The 23857-nt window shown below is 44.7% G+C and overlaps 2 protein-coding genes across 2 annotated transcripts; both read right to left on the reverse strand.

The window, feature by feature from the left end:
- Positions 1-395: 395 nt before the first annotated feature.
- LOC100682180 (olfactory receptor 5A1) lies at positions 396-1343 on the reverse strand. Its single transcript, XM_007670621.2, has one exon. The coding sequence runs from the start codon at positions 1341-1343 to the stop codon at positions 396-398; it is 948 nt and encodes a 315-aa protein (XP_007668811.2).
- Positions 1344-11624: 10281 nt separating this feature from the next.
- LOC100074611 (olfactory receptor 5A1-like) lies at positions 11625-12584 on the reverse strand. The gene has a single exon (XM_001506152.2). It carries the CDS (start codon positions 12582-12584, stop codon positions 11625-11627), a length of 960 nt encoding a protein of 319 aa, XP_001506202.2.
- Positions 12585-23857: the final 11273 nt, after the last annotated feature.

The following is a 23857-nucleotide window of genomic DNA, read 5'->3' on the forward strand; positions in this document are numbered from 1 at the left end:
GCTCTGGGACTCGGTTCTCTCATCTGTACGATGGGAATGAAAGCTGTGAGTTGCATGTGGACTTAGACTGAGTCCAAGCTGATGATCTTGCATCTACCCCAGCAATGATAATTGTACTTGTTAAGAGCTTACTATATGCTAAGCACCGTTCTAAGTGCTGGGGTAGATACAAATCATTCATGTTGGACACAGTCCCTGTAGTACATGGAGCTCACACTCTTAAACCCCATTTTACAGATGAGGTAGCTGAGGGCCAGAACAATGCCCGGTACGTAGTAAGCGCTTAACAGATACCATTTAACAAAATACCACAATTATTACTGAACTCATCAGCTCTCTGCTGCTGGCAAAGTCCTGGCCATCAGGGAGAGAACACCTCAATTGGCCATTGAAGATCAATTCCATGATAGGCCTCTTTTCCTCTCTGCCATCTTGTGCAGTGTACCTCTGATCTCCTTGTTTCTCAGGCTATAGATGAGCGGGTTCAGCATGGGGGTCATCACCGAGTAGAACAGTGCCACCACCTTGTCCTGACCCAGGGAGTAGCTGGAGCTCGGACGGAGGTACGTGAAAAGAGCCGGGACGTACAAGAGGGAGACCACCGTCAAATGAGAGGCACAGGTGTAGAATGCCCTGCACCTGCCTTCGGTCGAGCGGACCTTCAGGACGGCAGCCCCGATGGCCCCGTAGGAGATGAGGAGGATGAGAAAAGACGTCCCCCCCACGGTAACCACCACCAGGAAATTCACCACCTGGCTGTCCAAAGTGTCCGAGCAGGAGAGAGCCAGGACCGGGGGAAGGTCACAGAAGAAATGATCGATGACGTTTGGCCCACAGAAATGGAGTTGGAAGATGGAAACGGTCTGGATCAGGGAGCTGGCAAATCCAGCCACGTAGGCCCCAGCCACCATCTTCTGGCAAAGCGTCCGGGTCACGGCGGCCTGGTACCGCAGCGGGGCGCAGATGGCCGCGTAGCGGTCGTAGGCCATGGCGTCCAGAAGGCAGCACTCCGTCAGCCCCATGCCGACAAAGACGAAAAACTGAGCGGCACAGCCCATGAAAGAAATAGTCTTCTGTTCCTTGAAGAAGTCGGAGAGGATCTTCGGGACCACCGAGGAGGAGTAGCAGACGTCTATGAAGGACAGGTGGCCGAGGAAAAAGTACATGGGGGTGTGGAGGCGGGAGTCGGTCCTGATCAGGATGATGAGGCCAAGGTTCCAGCTCAGGGTCAAGAGATAGATCATCAAGAGCAGCCCAAAGAGGAGACTCTGCAGCTGGGGAAATCCGGTGAATCCCAGGAAGGTGAATGTGGTCACTGAGGTAGTGTTCCAGCCCTCATTCATCGACTTGATTCTCGGCACCCTCGAAGACAAAATAGGATTTCTAGTATAATGGTGATCCAGTTCAAAAGTTCTGAAACCTTGTAGGGACTATTACAGGGCATTAATCCGGCTAGATTTTAAACTCACTGTGGGCAAGAAATGTGTCTACCCAACTCTGTTGTAATGTATCTCCTAAGAGCTTAATACAGTGCTCTGCACACAGGAAGCACTCAATAAATACCATTGCTTGACTGATGGTTTAAGGGGGAACAGTTGCAGGCAAAGTTATTCTATGTCAATGGCAAGCATGCTTTAAAGAGAGTTTTTCAAAAGACGTGTCCACTTTTTCCTCGATCTGTGTGGCAAAAACTTAACTCTTACTTCATTCATTCATTCGATGGTATTTGTTGAGCCCTGACTGTGTGCAGAGCACTGTACTAAGCACTTGAGAGAGTACAATAAAATAATAGACACGTTCTCTACCCAAAATAAACTTACAGTCTAGAGGGGGAGATGGATATTTAATATAAATAAATAAATAAATTACAGCTATGGAGATAAGTGCTGTGGGGCTGGGAGGGAGATTGGTGCCAGCCTAAATTTCACAGTGATCACGCTGGGCAGACGAAGGCTTTGAAACAACAGATCTTTAGCCAACCAATCAGTAAGTGGTGTTTACTGAGCACTTACTGTGTGCAAAGCCCTATATTAAGCGCTTGGGAGAGGACAAAACAGTAGAGTTGGTAGACTTATTCCCGGCCCCAGGGAGCTGATAGCCTAACCCCCACTGTTCATCTGCGATCTCACGTCTCCATCAGTGAACTACGTGATTCGGTATCCACTCGGGAAATGACTTATTTATAAACAAGTAATACTTTACGAATCACTTATTCATATTAATGTCTGTCTTCCCCTCTAGACTGTAAGCTCATTATGGGCAGGGAACATGATTTTTACTTTGGTTGTATTGTACTCTCCCAAGTGTGCTCTGAACATAATAAGCACTCGGTAAATACCACTGATTGATCGATGAATTGATTGCTTGAAAAGTTTCCTTGCTCTGCCTCTGGGGGTCATACTGAACCCAGTCTGCAGCTGCTGGTTTGCCACCGAGGCCTTTCTTTTTCTCATTGTTTTTGCTCTTGGTTTCCTCGCTCTCTCTTTTGGCTCTCCTAACAGAGAGAGGGCCCCAGTGGCTTTCGGAAGCTGTGGAGGGTGCTGAGAGGAAAAGGAAAGATGCCTCTATGTGCCTGAATGCATGCAAAATATATATTTAGTCCTCAAAATACCAACTACAAGTTAAACATTGCTAAAATGAGTAGGCAATTCCAAGGAAACCTCAATAGAATAAGAAAAAATATCCTCCTTTAAATTGAAAATGTTACATGTAGGGGAAAATGAAGTTAGAACGTGAGCTGTTTGTTTGCAACTGTTATTATAAAGAATGCCTATCTGCAGCAGAGGGAAAACAGAATTGTTTGTTATTCCTGAAACTAAGAAAATAAGGTTTTCCCTCTTCCAAGCACCCCGGGGGTTCCTGTTCCCAATTGGGCTTCCAGGAGAGCAACACTAAATGGCAAATCCATATGGAGTCTTAGCAGATCAGAGAAAAAGAATCAGCAGATGTCATCAATCCAGACAGATTCCCAGGTCATTCAAGGGCTAGTCCCAATGATTCGATCCCAAAGTGGAAAAAATAATAGTAATAGTGGCATTTGTGAAGTGCGTACTATGTGCCAAGCACTGTACTAAGCCCTGGGGTAGATAGAAGACATTAAAGTCCCATATAGAGCTCACATTCTAAGGAGGAGGGGGAACCTATTGAATAACTATTGAATCCCTATTGTGCTGATGAGGGAACTAAGGCACAGAGAAGTTAAGTGACTTGCACAAAGTCACCCAGCAGGGATGAAGTGGAGCAGGATTAGAATGCAGGTCCTCTGACTCCCCATTCTGTGATCTTTCCACCTGGGCATTCTGCTTCTCACTGGAATAAGAGATCCACTAATGTCTAGGTCTGTGGGGCACTCATATTGTTATGATTATGATCATCATTGTATTTCTTAAGTACTTACTAAGTGTCAAGCACTCTCCTAAGCACTGGGATAGGAACAAGTTAATCAGGTTGGACACAGTCCTTGTCCAACATGGGGCTCGCTGTCTAAGTAGATGGGAGAACGGGTATTAAATCCCCTTTTTACATTTGGGGAAACTGAGGTTCAGAAAAGTTAAGTGATTTGCCTCAGTTCACACAGCAACTGGTTGGCAGAGTGGGATTAGAACCCAGGTCTTCTGACTTCCAGGCCCATGCTTTTTCCACTAAGCCATGCTGCTGTTGATTGATAGTTCATCACCATTCAATGAACTCAGTGCTCTCCTTTGCACCGGAAGACCGTGGTATCCTGCCTTTCTGGAAAGGAAGGGAGGAAAAGCTCCCACTACCTGAAGAGCAGTTGAGGAGCAAGGCAGAGATGTCCAACCCGCCTGTATATTGCTGAGGCCATTTTCTATGGTCAAGGACAGGTGGGCCTTGGCCCAGTCATGAAGAGTTGAGACTGAGAATCTGCAGGAAGGAGGGGATTACAGTGCTAATGGTTTGCTCAGCACCACCTGCGCTCTTTCATATCTATCAGTTGTGCTTACGCTGGGGAGGTACAATCAATCAATCAGTTGCATTTTTTGAGCATTTACTGCATGAAGAGCACTCTAGGAAGCGTTTGGGAGAGTGAAGGTCACTGTGGGCAGGGAACCTGTCTCCCAACTCTCCTGTGCTGTATTCTTCCAAACGCTCAGTACAGTGCTCTGCACGTAGTAAGGGCTCACTGAACACCATTGTTGGTGATAATGATGCCAAGCAGTTAGATTTGATAGGCATGATCTCTGCCCTCAAGGAGCTTACAACCTAGTGGATCTTAAAAATCTCAAGCTTAACTCTTCTGAACTTATAAGTGGGGATGGCTGTCTGGAATGAGCCCCTGCCTCATCATTCCTCTGCGTCCAGTGATTCTGTTGCTATGGATATCTCAAGTGAGCCCCCTGCCCCTGAATTCCCCCCGACCTCCTCTATCAGATCAATACAAGTTGGAATAGCTACCAAGACTAATCTCAGCAACCCTGAGCTGAACCTTAATCATACCAGTATCTTCCTCTCTCTCTGATTTAACATGAAAACCCAGAAGTGTAAGCCTGCTATATTGCTGATAACTAGGGGATGATGATAACTAGGGGATGATTCAATGCATTATCAAAATCTAAACCATCCAGGGTCGTTATTTCCCTCTGAAACTGCCAATCATATGCAGCGTAAGCTCTCAATAGTGGAACTTCAGAGGTGGAAATTTACAGTAATGTAATCTCGTGAGCTAATTGCTTTCAGGGATGGCAAGTCTTCTACGGCTATATCTGCTATGGATCCTATCTTCATCCCACTTCTGGAATGATATGAAGCAAAGTGCTTGGATGTCAGTGTCTCCTAATACCTGATGTCCCACGGGAAGTTCTTAAATAGAAAATCTGCAGTCAACCCTGAAAGCATTGTAAAATGGTGTTAACTTTATTTTTTAGAACTCACTCTCAAAACTTTAAAAAGGGGCTTGTAAATGAAAAAATATTTGCCATATATGAGTTTGAGAGTTACAATTTGCTTTATATGTTAATTCTTTCTGTCGTATTTATTGAGCACTTACTATGTGCAGAGCACTGTACTAAGCACTTGGAATGTACAATTTGGCAACAGATGGAGACAATCCCTGCCCAACAACGGGCTCACAGTCTCTGAGCATCGAACATCTTTTTGATGTTGGGATCTGGACAATTATCTGAAATTTTCCTCTTGGTTATTTTAGAGAGGGAAAAAGTGAAGAATTTAGGCGGTGGTTTCTATTCCATTGTTCCAGTCTTGATTATTAGACGCATGTATGAAGATGGGGCAAGAGATAATAATTATGATAGTCTTCGTTAAATGCTTACTATGAGCCAAGTACCATGGTAGATACAATACAATCAGATCAGACTCAGCGACTTGTCTCGCCTGGGTCTCCCAGCCCAGGTAGGAATGAGAACAGGTATTTTATCCCCTTTTACAGGTGAGGAAACAGAGGTTCAGATAAGTTAAGTCACTTGCCCAAGGTCACAACAGGCAAGTGATGGAGGCAAGGTTAAAACCTAGTTCCTCCGCCTCTCGATTCCACGTTTTTGGTACTAGGCCACGCTGTTTCTCTATTGATAAATCTTTGAATCGACAGGCCAAATAATGAAGAAGCAGGATCAAAAAATGAATCGAGGTAACCTGGGAAGAAAGTATATTTAAAGACCTGGAATACGCTGAGTTTACCAACACAAGCCTGTTCCTCCCTCCTGTTTTGAAGATCATGGATGCTAGAGGAAAGAAAGAACATTAAGGATGACTTATAAGGCAGGGAGAGAAGAAGCAGACTACACTCACCTCATTGCTCCTGGTCAGGTGGTCCTGCTCTTTTCGGCTTGACTTGTTCCTGCTTTGGCTCCCACCTGATCTGAATTAGCTCCTTCGGACCCTTCCAAGCTCAGCACAAGTAGCAGATAATGGACATCAAGGGAATAACTTTGTTCACTTGAAAAACTCTTCTTTTCTCTTGATTCCTAAATTCTGAGTTTGGGTCATGTGGGACAGGTGTTCAAAAGTATAGGCAGGTTTTACCTTCTCCTTGGAAATGTTTCAGGCATAAGCGCCCTCCTCCCCGCTGGGTGTCTTGGAGAGAGGAAGAGAATGCCCAATCAAATCTGCTTGGCTTTGTGAGATAATTGCTCTCAGGGTGATGAAAGTTCATATTTCTAAAACTTCTCTGAGGACAAAATATTAAGCCCCAAAAGGATTTTATAAACCGGTGAGTAGGGTAGAACCCTGAGGAATCTGTACAAGAAATGTTCTGGGGCAATTAGGGCCCACGTGGGACTCAGTTCCCAGGTCTCGTCTACCCTTTTATTTCCCCGAGCTCAGTCCCATATGCCCTGGGAAAAACATAGCCTTTCTCCCCATTCCCAATTTCAATCCATGGTATTTACTGAGTGCTTATTTTGTACAGAGAACTGTACTAAGTGCTTGGGAGAGGACAAAACAGTAGAGTTGGTAGACATGTTCCCGGCCCCCAAGAACCTCACAGCCCACAAGGACCTTTCAGTCTAGAGGGGGAGAGAGACATTAAAATATATTATAGATACATACATCGATATGTAGATGGGGAAGCAGCATGGCCTAGGGGCAAGGGCTTGGGAGTCGAGGTCTTGGATTTTAATTTTGGCCCTGCCACTTGTCTGCTGTGTGACCTTGGGCAAGTCACTTAACTTCTCAGTGCCTCAGTTATCTCATCTGTAAAATGGGGATTAAGAGTGTGAGCCTCATGTGGGACAGGGACTGTGTCCAACCTGATTACCTTGTATGTACCTGAGCACTTAGAGCAGTGATAGGCACATAGTAAGCACTTAACAAATACCACAATTATTTACATATGTGCTGGGTGGCTGAGGATGAGGTGACTATCATGTGCTCAAAAGGGGAGAGCTTCAACTGCATAGGCAATGCAGAAGGGAGAGGGAGTAGGGGAAATGAAAGTTTTAGTCTGGGAAGGTTTCTTGGAGGAGATGTGGTTTTAATAAGGCTTTGAAGAGGATGAAATCAAGGTACAAAGAGTAGGTTGGTATTAGAGGATAAATGGGCCTTGAAACTTGCATTTGAGAGTCATAGGTCAGCACTTCCATGGAAAAAGCTTCTTCCTTATGAATATCATCCTCGGGATATCAGACACACAGCTCCCTCTGCCATACATCCTTACTTCTCTGAGACAGCAGATAAGAACGCTATCATTACAAGGCCTGACCCTTTGAGGTTTAATGACAATGGAGGCCTTAGAGGGGCGAAGCGTGTGGGCTGTGTTGTAGTAGGAGATGAGCTAGATGAGATAGGAGGGAGGTGAACTGATTGGATGTTTTAAAGTTGATGGTGAGGATTTCTTCTTCCTTTTCCCCAAGATTCCTCTGAAGGAAAGAGGACAAGTCAGTTTCCTCTAAGAGTCAAGCATCCTGCTCTGGGAGATGTCCAGCAGGAGGCTTCTCTCCTGTAGCCCTTCGCTTTGGATGTGTGGTTGGGGCCTTACACAGTGGCAGAAGGGAGTTGAGTTACCGTGAAAACCTGACCCGCAGGCTCAGCCCCTGCTGTGTCCTTACACTTCATCTCTTTTGCCTGTAAGCTCTAAATCTGTGCAAGCAGATTGCAGCTATTGGAGTCCAAGGGGACAAATCAAGTGTGAAAGACTTAAAATTTCCTACTGGAGCAGTTGTATTGCTCGCCAGTCTCCACCATTCTCTCACTGATATTAAATACAATTCTGAGTAAGAATTCCATCTTAATGTACCTACTAACATGCCCATTAGATTCTGTTGAGCATGTACTGTAGATGGTATTTTAAAAAGTCTAAATTTGTGCCCTGACATGACAGACTTTGACAATGTTAACAACAATATTAATTATTATTATTATAGGATTTGTTACATTTATTATAAGCCAAGCAGTGTGCTAAAGGCTGGAGTAGATACACTACAATCAGATTTAATCAGATCAGATTAGAGAAACAGCGTTTAATGCATAATGGAAAGAGCTCGGGCTTGGGAATCAGAGGATGTGGGTTCTAATCCCTGCTTCACCATTTGTCTGCTGTGTGACCTTGGGTAAGCCACTTAACATCTCTGGGCCTCAGATACCTCATCTGTAAAATGAGGATTAAGACTGTGAACCCCACGGGGGACAACCTGATTGCCTTGTATCTACCACAGAGCTTAGAACAATGCTTGGCCATAGTAAGTGCTTAATACCGTAATTATTATCCAACAGAACCTCTTGCCCCACATGGGGGTCACAGTCTAAGGCATTAAAACTCACGATTGGTATTTGAGACAAGCCTCCCCAGGCATGACAAGAACACCCAGTTCACATGGTTTCTGCACTCAACCCAGCCAAGTCCACTTTATCAGATCATGCTGTGGGCACCATGCCTAGATGGAGTGCCTGAGTGCCAGGCCAGCATGTCTGTTTGCCTGGAGGAGGCAACAGAGTTCACCTCACCTCCACCTCCACCCATTAGTCCACCCTGGAGGTGCCACCCCTGGAATCTTTAAGCCCACCCTCCACCTTGGCAGCATTTTTCATTTCAAATACTTGGGACTGGGAGTCAGAAAGATCTGGGCCCTAATCCCAGCTCTGACACTTGTCTGCTGTGTGACCTTGGGAAAGTCACTAAACTTCTCTGTGCCTCAGTTTCCTCACCTGTAAAACGGGGATTAAGACTGTGAGCCCTAGGTGAGATCAAGACTTCAACCAACCCAATTTTCATGTACCAACCCCAGCATTTAGTACGGTGTCTGGTGCATAGGTAGTGTTTAACAAATAGGAAGGAAGGGCTGTATCTTGCAGACTCTCAACTATGATGAATGAGCCTTGAAACTTGGATTTGAGAGTCACCAGTCAAAACTTCCATGGGAAAAGCTTCTTCTGGGCATCAGACACATGACACCTTCTGCCATACATCCTTTCTTCTCCGAGGCAGCAGATAAGGACTCAGTCATTACAAGGCCTGACCCTTTCAGACTTTAGCATGTGTAATGACAGAGACGGTGCAGATTTATATTGAGTAATGGTCAGTCACTCAGAGAGATGCATCATCATTACCCCGGGGAATGCATTAAAACTAGTATTCTAAAAAGGAAATAACAAGCAGCGTATTCCACCTCTTGCACAATTCCTCCTTTCGTAGCAGGTGATCGTTTACTTGAATTTTGCAAACAAGAACGGAAAAGACCCAACCTATAAAAATCATTTGCCACCCTGCCTTCTTTTTTTAATGGTATAATAATAATAAATAATTATGGTATTTGTTTAGCGCTTACTGTGTCCCAAGCATTGTTCTAAGCGCTGGGGTAGATACAAGGTAATCAGGTTATCCCACGGGGGGTTCACATTCTTAATCCCCATTATGCGGATGAGAAAACTGAGGCACAGTGAAGTTAAGTGGCTTGGCCCAGGTCACACAGCAGACAAGTGGCGGAGGAAGAATTAGAACCCACGTCCTTTGACTCCGAAGCCCGTGCTCTTTCCACTAAGCCACATTGCTTCACTTACCATGTGCCAGGCATTGTATTAATTGCTAGGGTAGATCCAAGTCAATCAGGTTGGACACAGTCCATGTCCCACATGGGGTTCACACTCTTAATCCCCATTTTACAAAAGAGGGAATTGAGTCACAGAGAAGTGAAGTGACGAGTCCAAGGCCACACAACAAAGTGGTAGAGCTAGGATTAGAATCCAGTTCCTTCTGACTCCCAGGCCTGTACTATAGTCCCTAGGCAACATTCCTTCTCTCTTCCTCGGCAGGCAAATGAACAGTGAGGTAGTCAGCATTCTTTTCCACTTGGCCAGTGCAAATGATCCCTCACCCTAGGTAAGTGGGCAAGAGCTATTTTTTTGGGCTGAGTTTTCATCACCCCACTGTCACTGGTACTTCTGTGTATCCTACACATTAGCCTACCGCCCCCCACCCCCCCCGCACCGATCGACCTTACATGTGTATCTTTAAACTCTGTTTCTTCCCTGATCTTAATTTATTTTAGTACCTGTCTTCCCTGCTAGATTATAAACTCCACTATACTGTAAACTCTTCAAGGGCAGGGATGGTGTCGACTACCTTTACTGTCTTCACCTTACTAAGGTCACATCTCCTCCAAGAGGCCTTGCCCGATTAAGCTCTCTTTCCCCTGGCTTCCTCTCTCTTCTGCATCATCTGCACTTAGATCTATGATCTTTGGGCATTTGGTATTAGCTCATCTCTCATCCCCACAGCACTTATGCATATATCTAGAAATTATATACTATAAATTATTTATCTATATACTGTCTGTCTCCCCCTCTACTCTGTAAACTCACTGTGGGCAGAGAATGTGTCTATAAATTCTGTTGTATGGTACTCTTCCAAGTGCTTAGTACAGTGTTATGAACAGATACATGCTCAATAAATTGATTGATTGATCCAAGTGCTTTTTCTAATAAGAGAAAGAATATACTAAATACTATTGATCGATTGATTGATTGCCAACACTCAAGATGTTAACCCTGACCGAGTCAAAGATAAAGGAGACTCTCTAGATAGGTCTTCCATTACTGTTATTGTTATTATTATTATTATTTTTTATTTTTAGTAAGGGATTACTATGTATCAAGTACTGTTCTAAGGACTGGGGTGGATGCAAGTTGATCAGACTGGACACAATCCCTGTCCTACACGGTAGTCATAGTTTAACAACCCCTTGATTGTTCTTTTTGACATTTTTTGTGGTATTTGTTAAGTGTTCACTAGGCTCCAGGTGCAGGTATTGTGGAAAGAGCACGGTCTTTGGAGTCAGAGGTCATGGGTTCGAATCCCGGCTACACCACTTGTCAGCTGTGTGACTGAGGGCAAGTCACTGAACTTCTCTGTGCCTCAGTTACCTCATCTGTAAAATGGGGATTAAGACTGTGAGCCCCATGTGGGACAACCTAATTCCTTTGTGTCTACCCCAGCGCTTAGAACAGTGCTCTGCACATAGTAAGTGCTTAAATACCAACATTATTATTGAGAAGCAGCGTGGCACAGTGGAAAGAGCCCGGGCTTGGGAGTCAGAGTTCATGGGTTCAAATCCCGGTTCCGCCGCTTGCCAGCTGTGTGACTTTGGGCAAGTCACTTAACTTCTCTGTGTCTCATTTACCTCATCTGTCAAATGGGGATTAAAACTGGGAGCCCCACGTGGGACAACCTGATCACCTTGTATCCCCCAGCACTTAGAACGGTGCTCTGCACATAGTAAGCCCTTAACAAATACCACCATTTATTTATTTATTTTACAAGTTAATTAGGATGGACAAAGTCCGTGTCCCAGGACGGGACTTAGAACGGTGCTCTGCACATAGTAAGCCCTTAACAAATACCACCATTTATTTATTTATTTTACAAGTTAACTGAGGCACAGAGAAATTAAGTGACTTGCCCAAGTTCACACGGTAGACAAGTGGCAGAGTCAGGATTAAGACCGATTAGAATTGTGTTCCTTTTGAGTTCTGGTGACCTCCTGAGCCCAATCACAAAGGCTCTCCAAATGCAGGAGATTCTCATCTCACAGAAGAGGTGACATTCATAAAGGGGGCAGTGTGGGGGTGAGCTAAATGGGTCTCAGTAATTCTGGGGCAATTCAAATGCAATTTTATTCCCACATTCCCCCGGACAGGAGATGCCTTAAGCACCATTAGGATAAATAAGGCAGAGAGAAAGATCTGGTCTTCTCCCTCACTCTTCTCAGAGCATCCTTAATCTCCTTGTTCCTCAAGCTATAGATGAGGGGGTTGAGCATAGGATTCACGAGGGAATATAAGACAGACACCACCTTGTCCTGGTTCAGGGAATAGCTGGAGCTGGGACGCAGGTACGTGAAAAGGATGGAGCCGTATAGCAGAGTCACTGCCGTCAGGTGAGAGGCACAGGTGTTGAAGGCCTTAGACCGGCCTTGGGCCGAGCGGATCTTCAAGATGGCATCGGCGATGTAGCCGTAGGAGACGAGGATGACGAGGACCGATGTCACTCCGATGGTGGTGGTTAAGCTGATGTTAGCCACTTGGCAGTAAAAAGTGTCCGAGCAGGACAGTGCCAGGAGAGGAGGAAGATCACAGAAGAAGTGATTAATGATGTTGGACCCACAGAAGTGGAGTTGAAATACAAAGTACGTTTGGATGGAAGATGCCAGGAAGCCCCCCATGAAGGCTCCGGCCACCATCTGCCCACAGAGCCTGGGGGACATGACGGCCGTGTAGAGCAGGGGGTTGCAGATGGCCGCGTATCGGTCATAGGCCATGGCGGACAGAAGAAGGCACTCGCCACCCCCCAGGCTGGCAAAGACAAAGAACTGAGTGGCACAGCCCAGGAAAGAAATGGTTTTCTCCTTCCGGAAGAAGTCTGAGAGCATCTTTGGGGTGATGGTGGAGGAGTAGCAGATGTCAGTGAAGGCCAGGTTGCTGAGGAAAAAGTACATGGGGGTGTGGAGATGGGGATCACCGCTCCTGATCAGAGTGAAGAGCCCTAGGTTCCCGGCGATGGCGATGAGGTAGATCCCCAAAAACATCACAAAGAAGAAAACCTGGAGCTCTGGAACGCTTAGGAATCCGAGGAGGATGAACCTTATCGTTGTCGTGCCGTTTCCCTCTCCAGCCATGAACTTGCTCCTTAGTACCAGCAAGAAAAGGAAAATGAGTCTAGGAAAGATGACATCAACACTATCATTATCATCATTATTGTCATTATCGTCATCAATTGTATTTTTTGAGCTCTTACTCTGGGCAGAGCACTGTACAGAGTTCGCAGATACGGCAGAGTTGGGGAAGCAGCGTGGCTCAGTGGAAAGAGCCTGGGCTTCAGAGTCAGAGGTCATGAGTTCGACTTCCGGCTCTGCCACTTGTCAGCTGTGTGACTGTGGGCAAGTCACTTAACTTCTCTGTGCCTCAGTTACCTCATCTGTAAAATGGGGATTAACTGTGAGCCTCACGTGGGACAACCTGATGACCCTGTATCTACCCCAGTGCTTAGAACAGTGCTCTGCACATAGTAAGTGCTTAACAAATACCAACATTATTATTATTATTATTATTATTATATGTTCCTTGCCCACAGCGAGCTTACATGATCTTTGAATATGAAGGACAGCTATATCTATGAAGGATGATCACTCTTTACATTAGTAGTACTATGCTGTGAGCTGGGAATGTGTCTATTGTTTTAGTCTATTCTCCTAAGTACTCAGTAAAGTACTCTGCACACAGTAAGCGCTAAATTTTAAACATGATCATGAATGGATGAATAGTACTAGTAATAGTAGTAATGGTTTACACTGAAAGCCCACTGGGTGTGATGAACCAACCATTCTAAGTGCCAAGAAATGCAAACGTTTTACAAGGAGCAGCTGTAATATTTTCAGAAAGAATTAAATGCTCCAGTACCAGGGCCTCCTGGGTAATCTTTTCAAAAATATCATTAGATCTTAAGTGAATTGATTCATCATTTGACATCCCTCTTGAAAAGAGACCGGGCGGCCTTCCAATTGTCTGCATTTATTTCCCAAAGTGAATTCTGGTATTATCACTAGTCCAAAACCAAACTTGGCCCCAACCTTAGCCAACTGTAATTCTAAAGCTACGGTAGGGCTAACGCTAACCCCAGCCCTAGCCCTTGCTCTTACTTCATCCTTAACCCCGGTGCTCGGATTTGGCTATTGTTTTTATTGATAACTGCACTTCCCTCTTTTACATTTTCAAGATTCTTCTTGATGATTTGTAAATGTGCCACCCGATACAAGGCATCTCTCAAATCTCTACAGGGAATTCACATTTGAAAAGATAAACAAGATGCCAAATAATTCAACTCTTTTACCAACAAATGACTGAGACCGTGTCCAAATAGGAAGACCACTCTTCTAATCAATCAATGGTATTTACTGGGTGCTTTCTGTGTGCAGAGCACTGCACAAAGCAAGATGGGAAACAGCTTGTCCTAGTAGAAGGAGCACAGGCCCGGGAGTCAGACAACCTTAGCTCTAATCTTGGCTCTGTCACTTGTCCGCTGTGTGACCTTGGGCAAGTCACTTCATTTCTTCGTTCCACAGTTTCTTCATCTACAAAATGGGGATTAAGAGTGTGAGCCTCATGTGGGACAGGGACTGTGTCCAACCCGAATACCTTGTGTCTTCCCCAGTGCTTAGCACAGTACCTAGCCCTTAACAAATACCACAATTATTATTATTCTTTTTGGGCAAGTATAGTATAACAGAGTTAGTAGACATGTGCCCTGCCCACAATGATCTGTGGGTAGAGACTGGCATTAATAGAAATAAAGAATTTCTAATATATAATTTACAGACATGCACATAAGGAACCCAGCTTCCCCAGTCACCTCTGTATTTCTTGATCACGTTTGAAGGGGAGCCTCCTATTAGAGGAAAATGGTTCCCAAAGCCCCTCTGGAATACCAGGATCTCAAATGTCAGGAGATCCTGACTGGAGATAGGTGGCCCCTCCTCTCTGCTTCAGCCAAGATTAGAAATTTTCCCACATAATGATGTCTTGGAGCACCTTTATGTAGACCTTTAGGTAGACCTTCAGGGCACCTCAGGGCACAATGTCCGACCACGGTGCGGAGAAGCTCTGTGCTCCTGCAACTTGGTCTGCCTCTCCTTCTTCTGGTTCTACTTATTTCTCCATAAACCAGAAAAAGGACATATAATCCAGGCAGTCCAACTGCCCTCACAGGCATTAGATTGTCAGTTCTTTGTGGGTAGAAATGGTATCTTTGCCTTTTGTGTGCTAGCTCAATGCTGAGTAAAATGCCCCGCACGCGGTAGAATTGTTGATAACCACTCAATCAATCATATTTAATGAGCACTTGATTTGTGCGGAGCATCATTCTAAGCTTGTGGGAGAATACAGTTGGTAGACATGTTCCCGCCCACATTTAAAGTTTTAAGTCTAGAGTGGGAGACGGACATGAAATAAGTAAATTATGGATATGTACATAAGTGCTATGGGGTTGAGGGAGGAGTGAATAAAGGGTGCAAATCCCACTGCAAGGGTGACACAAAATAACCAAGAGACAAGGGTGACATTATTGAGGAATTTCATCCTGTATTTATGGAACGGTGAACTTTTCCAACTCTTCCCACTGGCTCGTGGTAAAATCTTTTAGATATGTCACCAACAACTGACCTTTTCTCAGAACTGCTTTGTGGATTGGCTTATATCCTTTCAAAAGATGAATTTCGAAGGGTACCCCCGTCCTCCGGGGACCAATAATTCCTCAGTCCTTTGTACATTAGCAAAGGCGCAGATTTCTCACGTACCATATTGAGGGACACAGAAACCAGTTGACATTTAAGAGGAAGATTTGATTAATTCCATTTGATCAAGTAGCTCACAAACAGCCATGAAAGAATGAATTATTTCTAGAGTCATTCATATTTGGGTTGGAAACGATAGGATAAGTGCAATCCCAATAGGATTTTATTTTTTTAAAAGCATAATAAGCCTTTGGCAAGAGAAGCTTAGCATAAACCCGTGATGCTGATTAGCATTCAGCTTAAAATGGAGTGAAAATAACAGCCCCCAAGGAAACGACCGCAGAGATGTTTATGTCATTAAAAATAAAGAGTTTCTAACCTGATTACTGTTCACTCCGCCTAGCTCTTGTTTATGCATTATGTATCATTTCCCCATTTATTTCTGAGGCTAATGCTTTTCACTAGCTATCTTCTAGGGACCCGGTGAATATTCACAAAACCAGTGCTTCTTCCTTGCAGAAATGGTGCACCGATTACAAACTTTTGAGTGCAAGATTGTGCGCCTGGGAGAGATAATAATAATAATAATAATGGCATTTGTGAAGCACTTACCACGTGCTAGACACTATAGTAAACACTGAGGTTGGTACAAGCTAATCAGGTTGAACACAGTCCCTGTCCCACGTGGAGCTCACAGTCTCAATTCCCATCTTACAGATGAGGGAACAAAAACACAGAGAAGTTAAGCGACTTGCCCACAGTCACACAGCAGACAAGTGGCAGAGCCGGAATTAGAACCCATGACCTTCTGACTCCCAGGCTTGTGGCTCTATCCACTACACCATCTGCACCCCTCTACAGTGTAATTCTGGGTGGCTGGAGATGGGAGGTGTTAAGCAATAGTACTAGTAGCAAGAGTAGGAAGAGGAGGAGAAGTGGTATTTATTGAGCGCTCAATACAGTGAATTGTACTAAGGACTAAGGGCTTGGGAAGAACAGAACAAAGACGTGGCACATTCCCTGGCCACAAGAAGCTTAGACTCGAATGGAGGAGACAAGCCTAAAAATAGTCACAACTAGGGTAGTCAGTATGAGAGATGGCAGAGGGCCTCTTTAACAAACATCTTCCTTCCACTGTCTTTCCTTCCCCTGGGTTTTTCTTCTCTTGCTCAAACTTTTGACATTTACACCCAACCTGTGGTTTTCATCTCCTTTACTTTTAGAGAAGCGGCATCGCCTAGCGGTTAAAGCACGGGCCTGGGAGTCAGAAGGACCTGTATTCTAATCCTAGCTCTGCCACTTCTCTGCTTTGGGATCTCGGGCAAGTCACCTAACTTCTCCTTGCCTCAGTTACTTCATCCGTAAATAAGGGGTTGTAGACTATGAGCTCCATGTGGGACAGGGTCTGTGTCCAACCGGATTATCTTTTATCTACCCCAGCGCTTAGCAAAACGCCTGTCACGTAGTAAGCACTTTACAAATACCCTAAAAAAGTAGCAGGACTCCACTGGGGTATTCCGACTGAAATAAAGCCCTGCACTTGTTTCTGAACCTGATTCTACTTTGTTTGTTGGTGGTGGGGGAGAGGGAAGGAAGAAGGACCTACCAGGATTTAAATTGGGAGAGAGTGTCCATTCCTGGGTACAGAGTGAGGATATCGCATTCCATCTGGGCTCTGGGCCCACTTGCAAGGGCAAACAATGCTGGGTGGTGGACGGAGGGCGAAGCAACAGGCCTTAGATATTTGCTACTAACAGATCCACCCTCAAGACTATTCTATTCCCCTCTGATGCTTCTTCACTGAGGCTCAAAGGCAGGCAGGCAACACCAGGCCATGTGGCTACTCTAAATGGGACAATAATGGACTCCCTGGATCTTGGATGCTTAAATTGGGGCAGGCTTTACCTAAAAGAATTCTTGCGGCGAAAGTCTCATTTCTGCTGTTTGGACAACCTTACTTCCCTGACATTCTTCTTTTGGTGTTGTCCTTGACTGAGCCCTCTCATTCCACCCACATGTTCAGTCTATCTCCAAATCCTGTCAGTTCTACCGTCATGACATTGCTAAAATCTGCCCTTTCCTCTCCAATTGGCTACTATGTTAGTCCCAGCACTTATCCCTCCTTGACTACTGTGTCTGCCTCCTTGCTGACCTCTGAGCCTCCCATCTCTCTCCACTCCAGCCCATATTTCACTCTGCTGCCTGGATCATTTATCAACAAGAACATTCAGTTTATGTTTCACTACTCCTTAAGAACCTCCAAATGGCTGCCCATCCAACTCCACGTCAAACAGAAACTCCTTACCACTGGCTTTAAAGGACTCAATCACCTCACCCTATCCTGCCTCACCTCACTGATCTCCTACTACAGCCCAGCCCGCACACTCTGCTCCTCTAGCACCAGCTTATTCACTGTGCCCCAGTCTCGTCTGTGTTGTCTCCAGCCCCTTTCCCACGTCCTCCTCCTAGCCTGGAACGCTCTCCCCTCCATATACCCCAGACCACCATTCTCTCCATCTTCAAAGCATTATTAAGGTCACTTCTCCTCCAAGAGGCCTTCCCTGATTAAGCCCTCTTTTCCTAGGCTCACTCTCCTTTCTGCAACATCTATACTTTTAGATCTGTGACCTTTGAACATTTGATATTTGCCCCACCCCATGCCCCACAGCACCTATGTACATATCTTTAAATTATATATTGCAAATTATTTATTCATATTAATGCCTGTCTACCCCTCTGGACTGTAATCTCATTATGGGCAGGGAACATATCTGATAAATCTGTTGTACTCCCAAGTGCTCAGTACAGTGGTCTGCACATAATAAGTACTCAATAAATACCATTGACTGATGGACTGATTCCATTTAGAAAGATTCTTCTATGGTGAATTGATTACAAACCCTCTTCTCTGATAGTTTTAGATGGGAGTGCAAGTAAAAGTGAAAATGATCTGTCCCTGTTTGAAAGATGATTAGGATGACAACCTGTTCTGAAAAGGGACATAGAGAAGAAACCAATGAATGACTAACCTAGGGTGTCCTAGGATAATCTTGTGTGGCCCAGTTCATCTGGATTAAGGAATAAAAATTTAAAAGGTAACAAGGCCAGATGAGTGACAGAAGAAGGTCAAGAGAAAATGCCTGTACATACCTGTTTTCCCTCTCCTCTAGAATGTGAGCTCCTTGTGGGATAGGGACAGCATCTAATCTGATTATCTTGTATCTACCCCAGATCTTAGTGCAGTGCTTAACAGACAGTAAGCACTCAACAAATATTATTACTATTAATATGCATTTTACTAGGACTCACCTGAAAATTGGTGAGGCTCATGAAGGGGAGGTTTCTGAGGTCAGGGTCTTCGGTGGCCTAGTCCGGAGGTTTAGAATAGCCTCCAATTGATCTCTTTCATGATTTCTGTTTGCTCACCCGATTGGAGACCTCTTAATTTCATCATCATGTCTGAGAACCTCTCAATTGGAGGACAATCTTTGGGGTTTGCTTCTTTGAACTCCTCTCTGGCTTTGACGGGCAGTCTGGAGCATGGTTAGAGGTTTTTAAGGGTAGTGTGAGTCAAGTCCTGTCTCTTCTGAGTACCTTAGGAGTTTCTGGCAAACAGGCAATTAGAACGGCAGTCCCTTTGGGCCTGGGTCCCTCTGGACCTGGGTCCCTCTGAATGGTGCTCTCCAAGATGATTAGGAAGCAGACTATCAATTTCACCAGAACAAAAGACCACTCCAGGCAACATATTTACCAGGACTGGGGACAGAAACTACTTGAGAACAAATGACTTTTGTCCCATTCCCTCAACCCAAACCTTTTCTGGTGGTAGGTTGACCGCTCAGAGGTCAGTGGGGAATAGTCAGTGATCTGTAGCTGGAGGCCAGGTTTCAGAATTATATATAATAATAATAATAATAACTCTTACTATGTGCAAACACTGTACTAAATGCTGGGATGGGTACAAGAAAATGGTGCTGGACACAGACCCTGGCCCATGTGGGGTTCACAGTCTCAATCTCCATTTTAAAGATGAGGTAACTGAGGCACAGAGAAGAGAAGCAACTAGCCCACGGTCACACGGCAGATGTGTGGCAGAGTCAGGATTAGAACTTATGACCTTCTGACTCCCAGACCCGTGCTCTATCCACTATGCCATGCTGCTTCTCTTTTTAAGGAGCTGAATTGCTCACCCGGAGAGACTTTGACACTGGCTCCTTGAGGTTAATTCTCCTTTTTTAGTTGCAAAATATGCATTCTCTGGGTGGGGAATGGGGAGACACCTCATCCTTCTAGACCATAAACTTGTGTGGGCAGGGAATGTGTTTACTAACTCTGTTATGTTGTACTCATTTAGGTGCTTAGTACAGTACTCTGCACACAGTAAACACTCAATAAATACCATTGATTGATTGAGGTCTACTTCCAGAGCCTTCCTTTCATCTGGGCTTATGGCTGGGTGAAAGTTTCGTCCCATTCTTGTGGGAGGGAGGGTCTCTCTCTGATCCCGGATCAATCGATCAGTGGTATTTATTGAGCACTTACTATGTGCAGAGCACTGTACTAAGTGCTTGGGAGACTACAACACAACAGCATTAGCAGATACATTCTTCCCCTTTGGTGCACTAGGAGCACCGAAGAAAACGGGGGACTCTTTCTCCCATTCCTGGGTCTCACAGAAGGAGGGAGGGTAAGTGTTCTCTAGTTACCTTGGAATTCTACCTCTCCACAGAGCAGCAGGGGAGAGGCAGCCCCTTAGGTTGTGGGAGCCCCCTAGACTGTAAGCCCTTTGTAGGCAGGGAGCATGTCTACTAGCTCTGTTGTTTTGTACTCTCCCAAGCGCCTACTAAAGTACCCTGCACACAGTAAGTGCTCAATAAACACCAATGATCTAATGCCTCCTTGGGGTGGCTCTGGTTGACAAGAAGTCAAGAATTCAAGTTCAATTCCTCGGTCCAATACTCATACCGCTCCCTCACCCTCCTCCTTGAGATCACCTCAAATGCAATTCTTTACCTTGGTAACCATTAATCAATAGAATTATTGGTCCGGTTGCCATGATACCTGTAGGTGGAATTTCATAAGACTACTCTAACGGGCTAGGAATGATAGAAAAGGTTCTGGTTTGCGTAGTGTCCTGTGAGGTAGTGATTATATTCTAGTAGTAGTAATGATAATTATAATGATAACAGTAGTATTTGTTAAGCATTAACTATGTGCCAAGCACTGTATTAAAGCACTGGGGGAGATATAAGGTAATCAGGTTCCACATGGGACTCACACTATAAGCAGGATGGAGTATTCCCATTTTGCAGATGAAGGAACTGAGGCACAAAGAAGTTAAGTGACTTGCTCAAAGTCACGTAGCAGGTAAGTTCATTCAATAGTATTTACTGAGCGCTTACTAGGTGCACAGCACTGTACTAAGCACTCGGAATGGACAATTCAGCCACAGATAGAGACAGTCCCTGCCCAATGACGGGCTCACAAGTGGTGGAGCTAGGCTGAGAGCCCAGCTCCTCTGACTCCCAAGCCCATGGACTTGGCCCTACTAGGCCGTTTAGCTTCTTTATCATTGGCTGAAGAATATTGATCTGAACTTGGATCTGTAAACATTTAAACATTTGGCATTCACCTCACGCCCAGCTTTTCAGAATTTATATACATATCCTTCCACTCTCACAACCTCTTATCAGTAATTCATTTTAATGTTGAGACTGTGAGCTCCTTGTGGATAAGGAATGTGTCTATCAACTCTACTAAGCAGCATGGTGTAATGGGTAGAGCTGAGGCCTGGGCCTGAGAAGGTTATGGGTTCTAATCCCGGCTCGACCACTTATCTGCTGTGTGACCTTGGGCAAGTCACTTTACTTCTCTGTGCCAGTTACCTCATCTGTAAAATGGAAATTGAGACCGTGAGCCCCACATGGGACAGGAAATGCATCCAGCCTGTATCCACCCCAGCGCTTAGTACAGTGCTTGGCACATAGTAAGCATTTGCCAAATACCACAGTTATTATTATAGTCTCCTAAGTACCTAGTATCCTAGTATCAGTCTCTATTCTCCCTCCTACATAGACTGTAAGCCCCACGTGGGACCTAATTATTTTGTACCTACCTCAGTGCTTAGAACCGAGCTTGGCACACAGTAAACACTTAAAATTATTATTATATAATATTGCATTTGCCAAGCACTGTAATAAGCACTATGGTAAGTATAAGATAATAAAGTTGGAGACGATCCCTGTCCACACTGGGCTCACAGTCTAAATTGGAGGGAGTAGGATTTAATTCCCATTTTACCAGTGAGGAACCTGAGGCCCAGAGAAGTTAAATGACTTTCCCAAAGTCACTCAGCAGAAGGGAGACTGAAAAGACCAATGTATGACCAATATTCCACGCTACAGACACTTAAAGACTATTCTCTGCTGCGCTTTCGCATCTGCTCTTTGCGGTAGCTGCCGCGATTTTGGGTTCCGCCTCTTGCTATCTCGTTCCTTCTGAAGCTTTTGCTCGGAGCCGCCCCCTTCCCCCCTCACCGTTCCTCCCAGTTTCACTTCGAATTGTCTGCTGCTGCTGCTGTCTCCCAGCAGGCCCCAGCTGTGCCATTTGGTTTCGACCTCCTCGTTTCAGTTGACCAAACAATCCGTGCTTGGGTATCCTGCTGTCACCTTCTCACACGCCCCATCCACGGACCCTGTGTTCCTGTGAACATTATTCACTGTAGGGATCCCCCCTTGCCATTGGACATTAAAAGTAAAAAATGGGTGATCATGATAAAACTAAGAATTTTAGTGAATTTTCTGTGATAGGTTCCGGCGTTACAATCATAGGAAATCAACTCTGTTTTATTGTACTCTCTCAAGCTCTTACTACAGTGCCCTGCACGCAGCAAACACTCAATAAATACCTCTGACGATGATGATGATCACTTCATAAACATGATTGATTTGGTGCTTATGGCCATGTTGACATAAATGTAGCTTGTGAGTCTCCCAAAGGATACACTGGCTTTCTTAATTCAATTTTCTACTTCCTAGCATCTTCAGGAAGCGTGCGGTCTCGGTAGTATTACTCAGCTTCAGGATTCGGCCGGATGTCACCAGTGAAAATCTTTGATGGAGTGAAGGGAATTCTGGGTGCACAGTATAGACTGTCACGTTCATTCATTCAATAGCATTTATTGAGCACTTACTATGTGCAGAGCACTGTACTAGGTGCTTGGAATGTACAATTCGGCAACAGATAGAGACACATAATCTTGGCCTTCTTCATGGTGATCATGGTTAGTCCAAAGTGTTTGCTGGGTTATGGTTTTCTCAAAAACGACTCCAGAATTTTAATCAATCCATAATATTTACTGAATACTTTGCACCAAGCATTGTCCTAAGCACTTGGGAAGGGGTTAGAGAGGTAGTAGACGAGATCCTTGTCCTCAAGGAGTTTGCAATCTAGTGGGGGAGACAAACACTGAAATAATCAATCAATCAGTGGTGTTTCTTGATAGCTTATCACGTTCAGAACACTCTGCTAAGTGTTTCGGGGAGAACAATATAACAGAGTTGGGAGACACATTTCTTGCTCACAGCAAGCTCACAGTCTAGAGGGGGAGACAGACATTAATAAATAAATAACTTATGAATATGTATAACAGTGCTGTGGGGCTGTGGGTGGGGTGAATATCAAGTGTCCAAAGGGTACAGATCCAAGTGCATAAAGTGCAATAAATTAAGGGGAAGGGGAAGCAATAGAGTTGTATTGAGTTTGCATCGACCTGGTTTAGATTCAAGAAGGATTAATTAGATCAGCTATTTATTTTTAAGCTTTAGTTCTTGATGCTTGAATTCCAAATATTTCTATCGAGAAAGACAACAGCCAGTAGAGACAGGACACATTTCTGGCATTAAGTTTGGTGACTCAGAGATTGATTCTTGTGGTGGAGATGAGGAATGAGGATTTCGACATCCTGCAAAAAATGCTGGAAGATACAGAGACATTTTAGAACGTGACTGTGACGGTGACAGGGCAAGCAGAAGAAGCCAAACCAGAGTCAACCCCTGCCCAGTCAGGCCTTGAAAAATGGTGCTCTAAAGAGGAAAAACAGTGTGCTAATCAAGTGGGAAACCCCAGTGAACTCAGCCTCAAACTAAAAGTTGGTATTAAAATCGAAACACTTCCAATTCAGGGTTGAGGGATATGTTTTAACCATCATTTCCCCCCGATCCACTGCACTCGAGAGCAGTGTGGTCTAGTGAATAGAACACAGGCCTGGGAGTCGGAAGGACCTGGGTTCTAATCCCAGCTCCACCACCTGTCTGCTGTGTGACCTTGGCCGAATCGCTTCACTTCTCTGTCGCTTAGCTACCTCCTCTGTAAAATGGGAATTGAGACTGGGAACCCTCCGTCGGACAGGGAATGTGTCCACTTGATTAGCTTGTATCTACTCCAGTGCTTAGTACAGAGCCTGGAACAGAGTTTGCACTTAACAACCAACCAAAAAAAGGACAGAAAACTTGCCCCAAGTTCACTGTGGACAGGGAACATGTCTAACAACCCTGAGGTATATATATATATATAAAACAAATATATGTAGGTTCAGTTATTACAATTATAGGGAAGATCAAACACCAACTCTGTTGTATTGTACTCTCCCAAGATCTTAGTTC

Source organism: Ornithorhynchus anatinus, chromosome 3 (assembly GCF_004115215.2).
Source record: "Ornithorhynchus anatinus isolate Pmale09 chromosome 3, mOrnAna1.pri.v4, whole genome shotgun sequence".
Taxonomy (NCBI): domain Eukaryota; kingdom Metazoa; phylum Chordata; class Mammalia; order Monotremata; family Ornithorhynchidae; genus Ornithorhynchus; species Ornithorhynchus anatinus.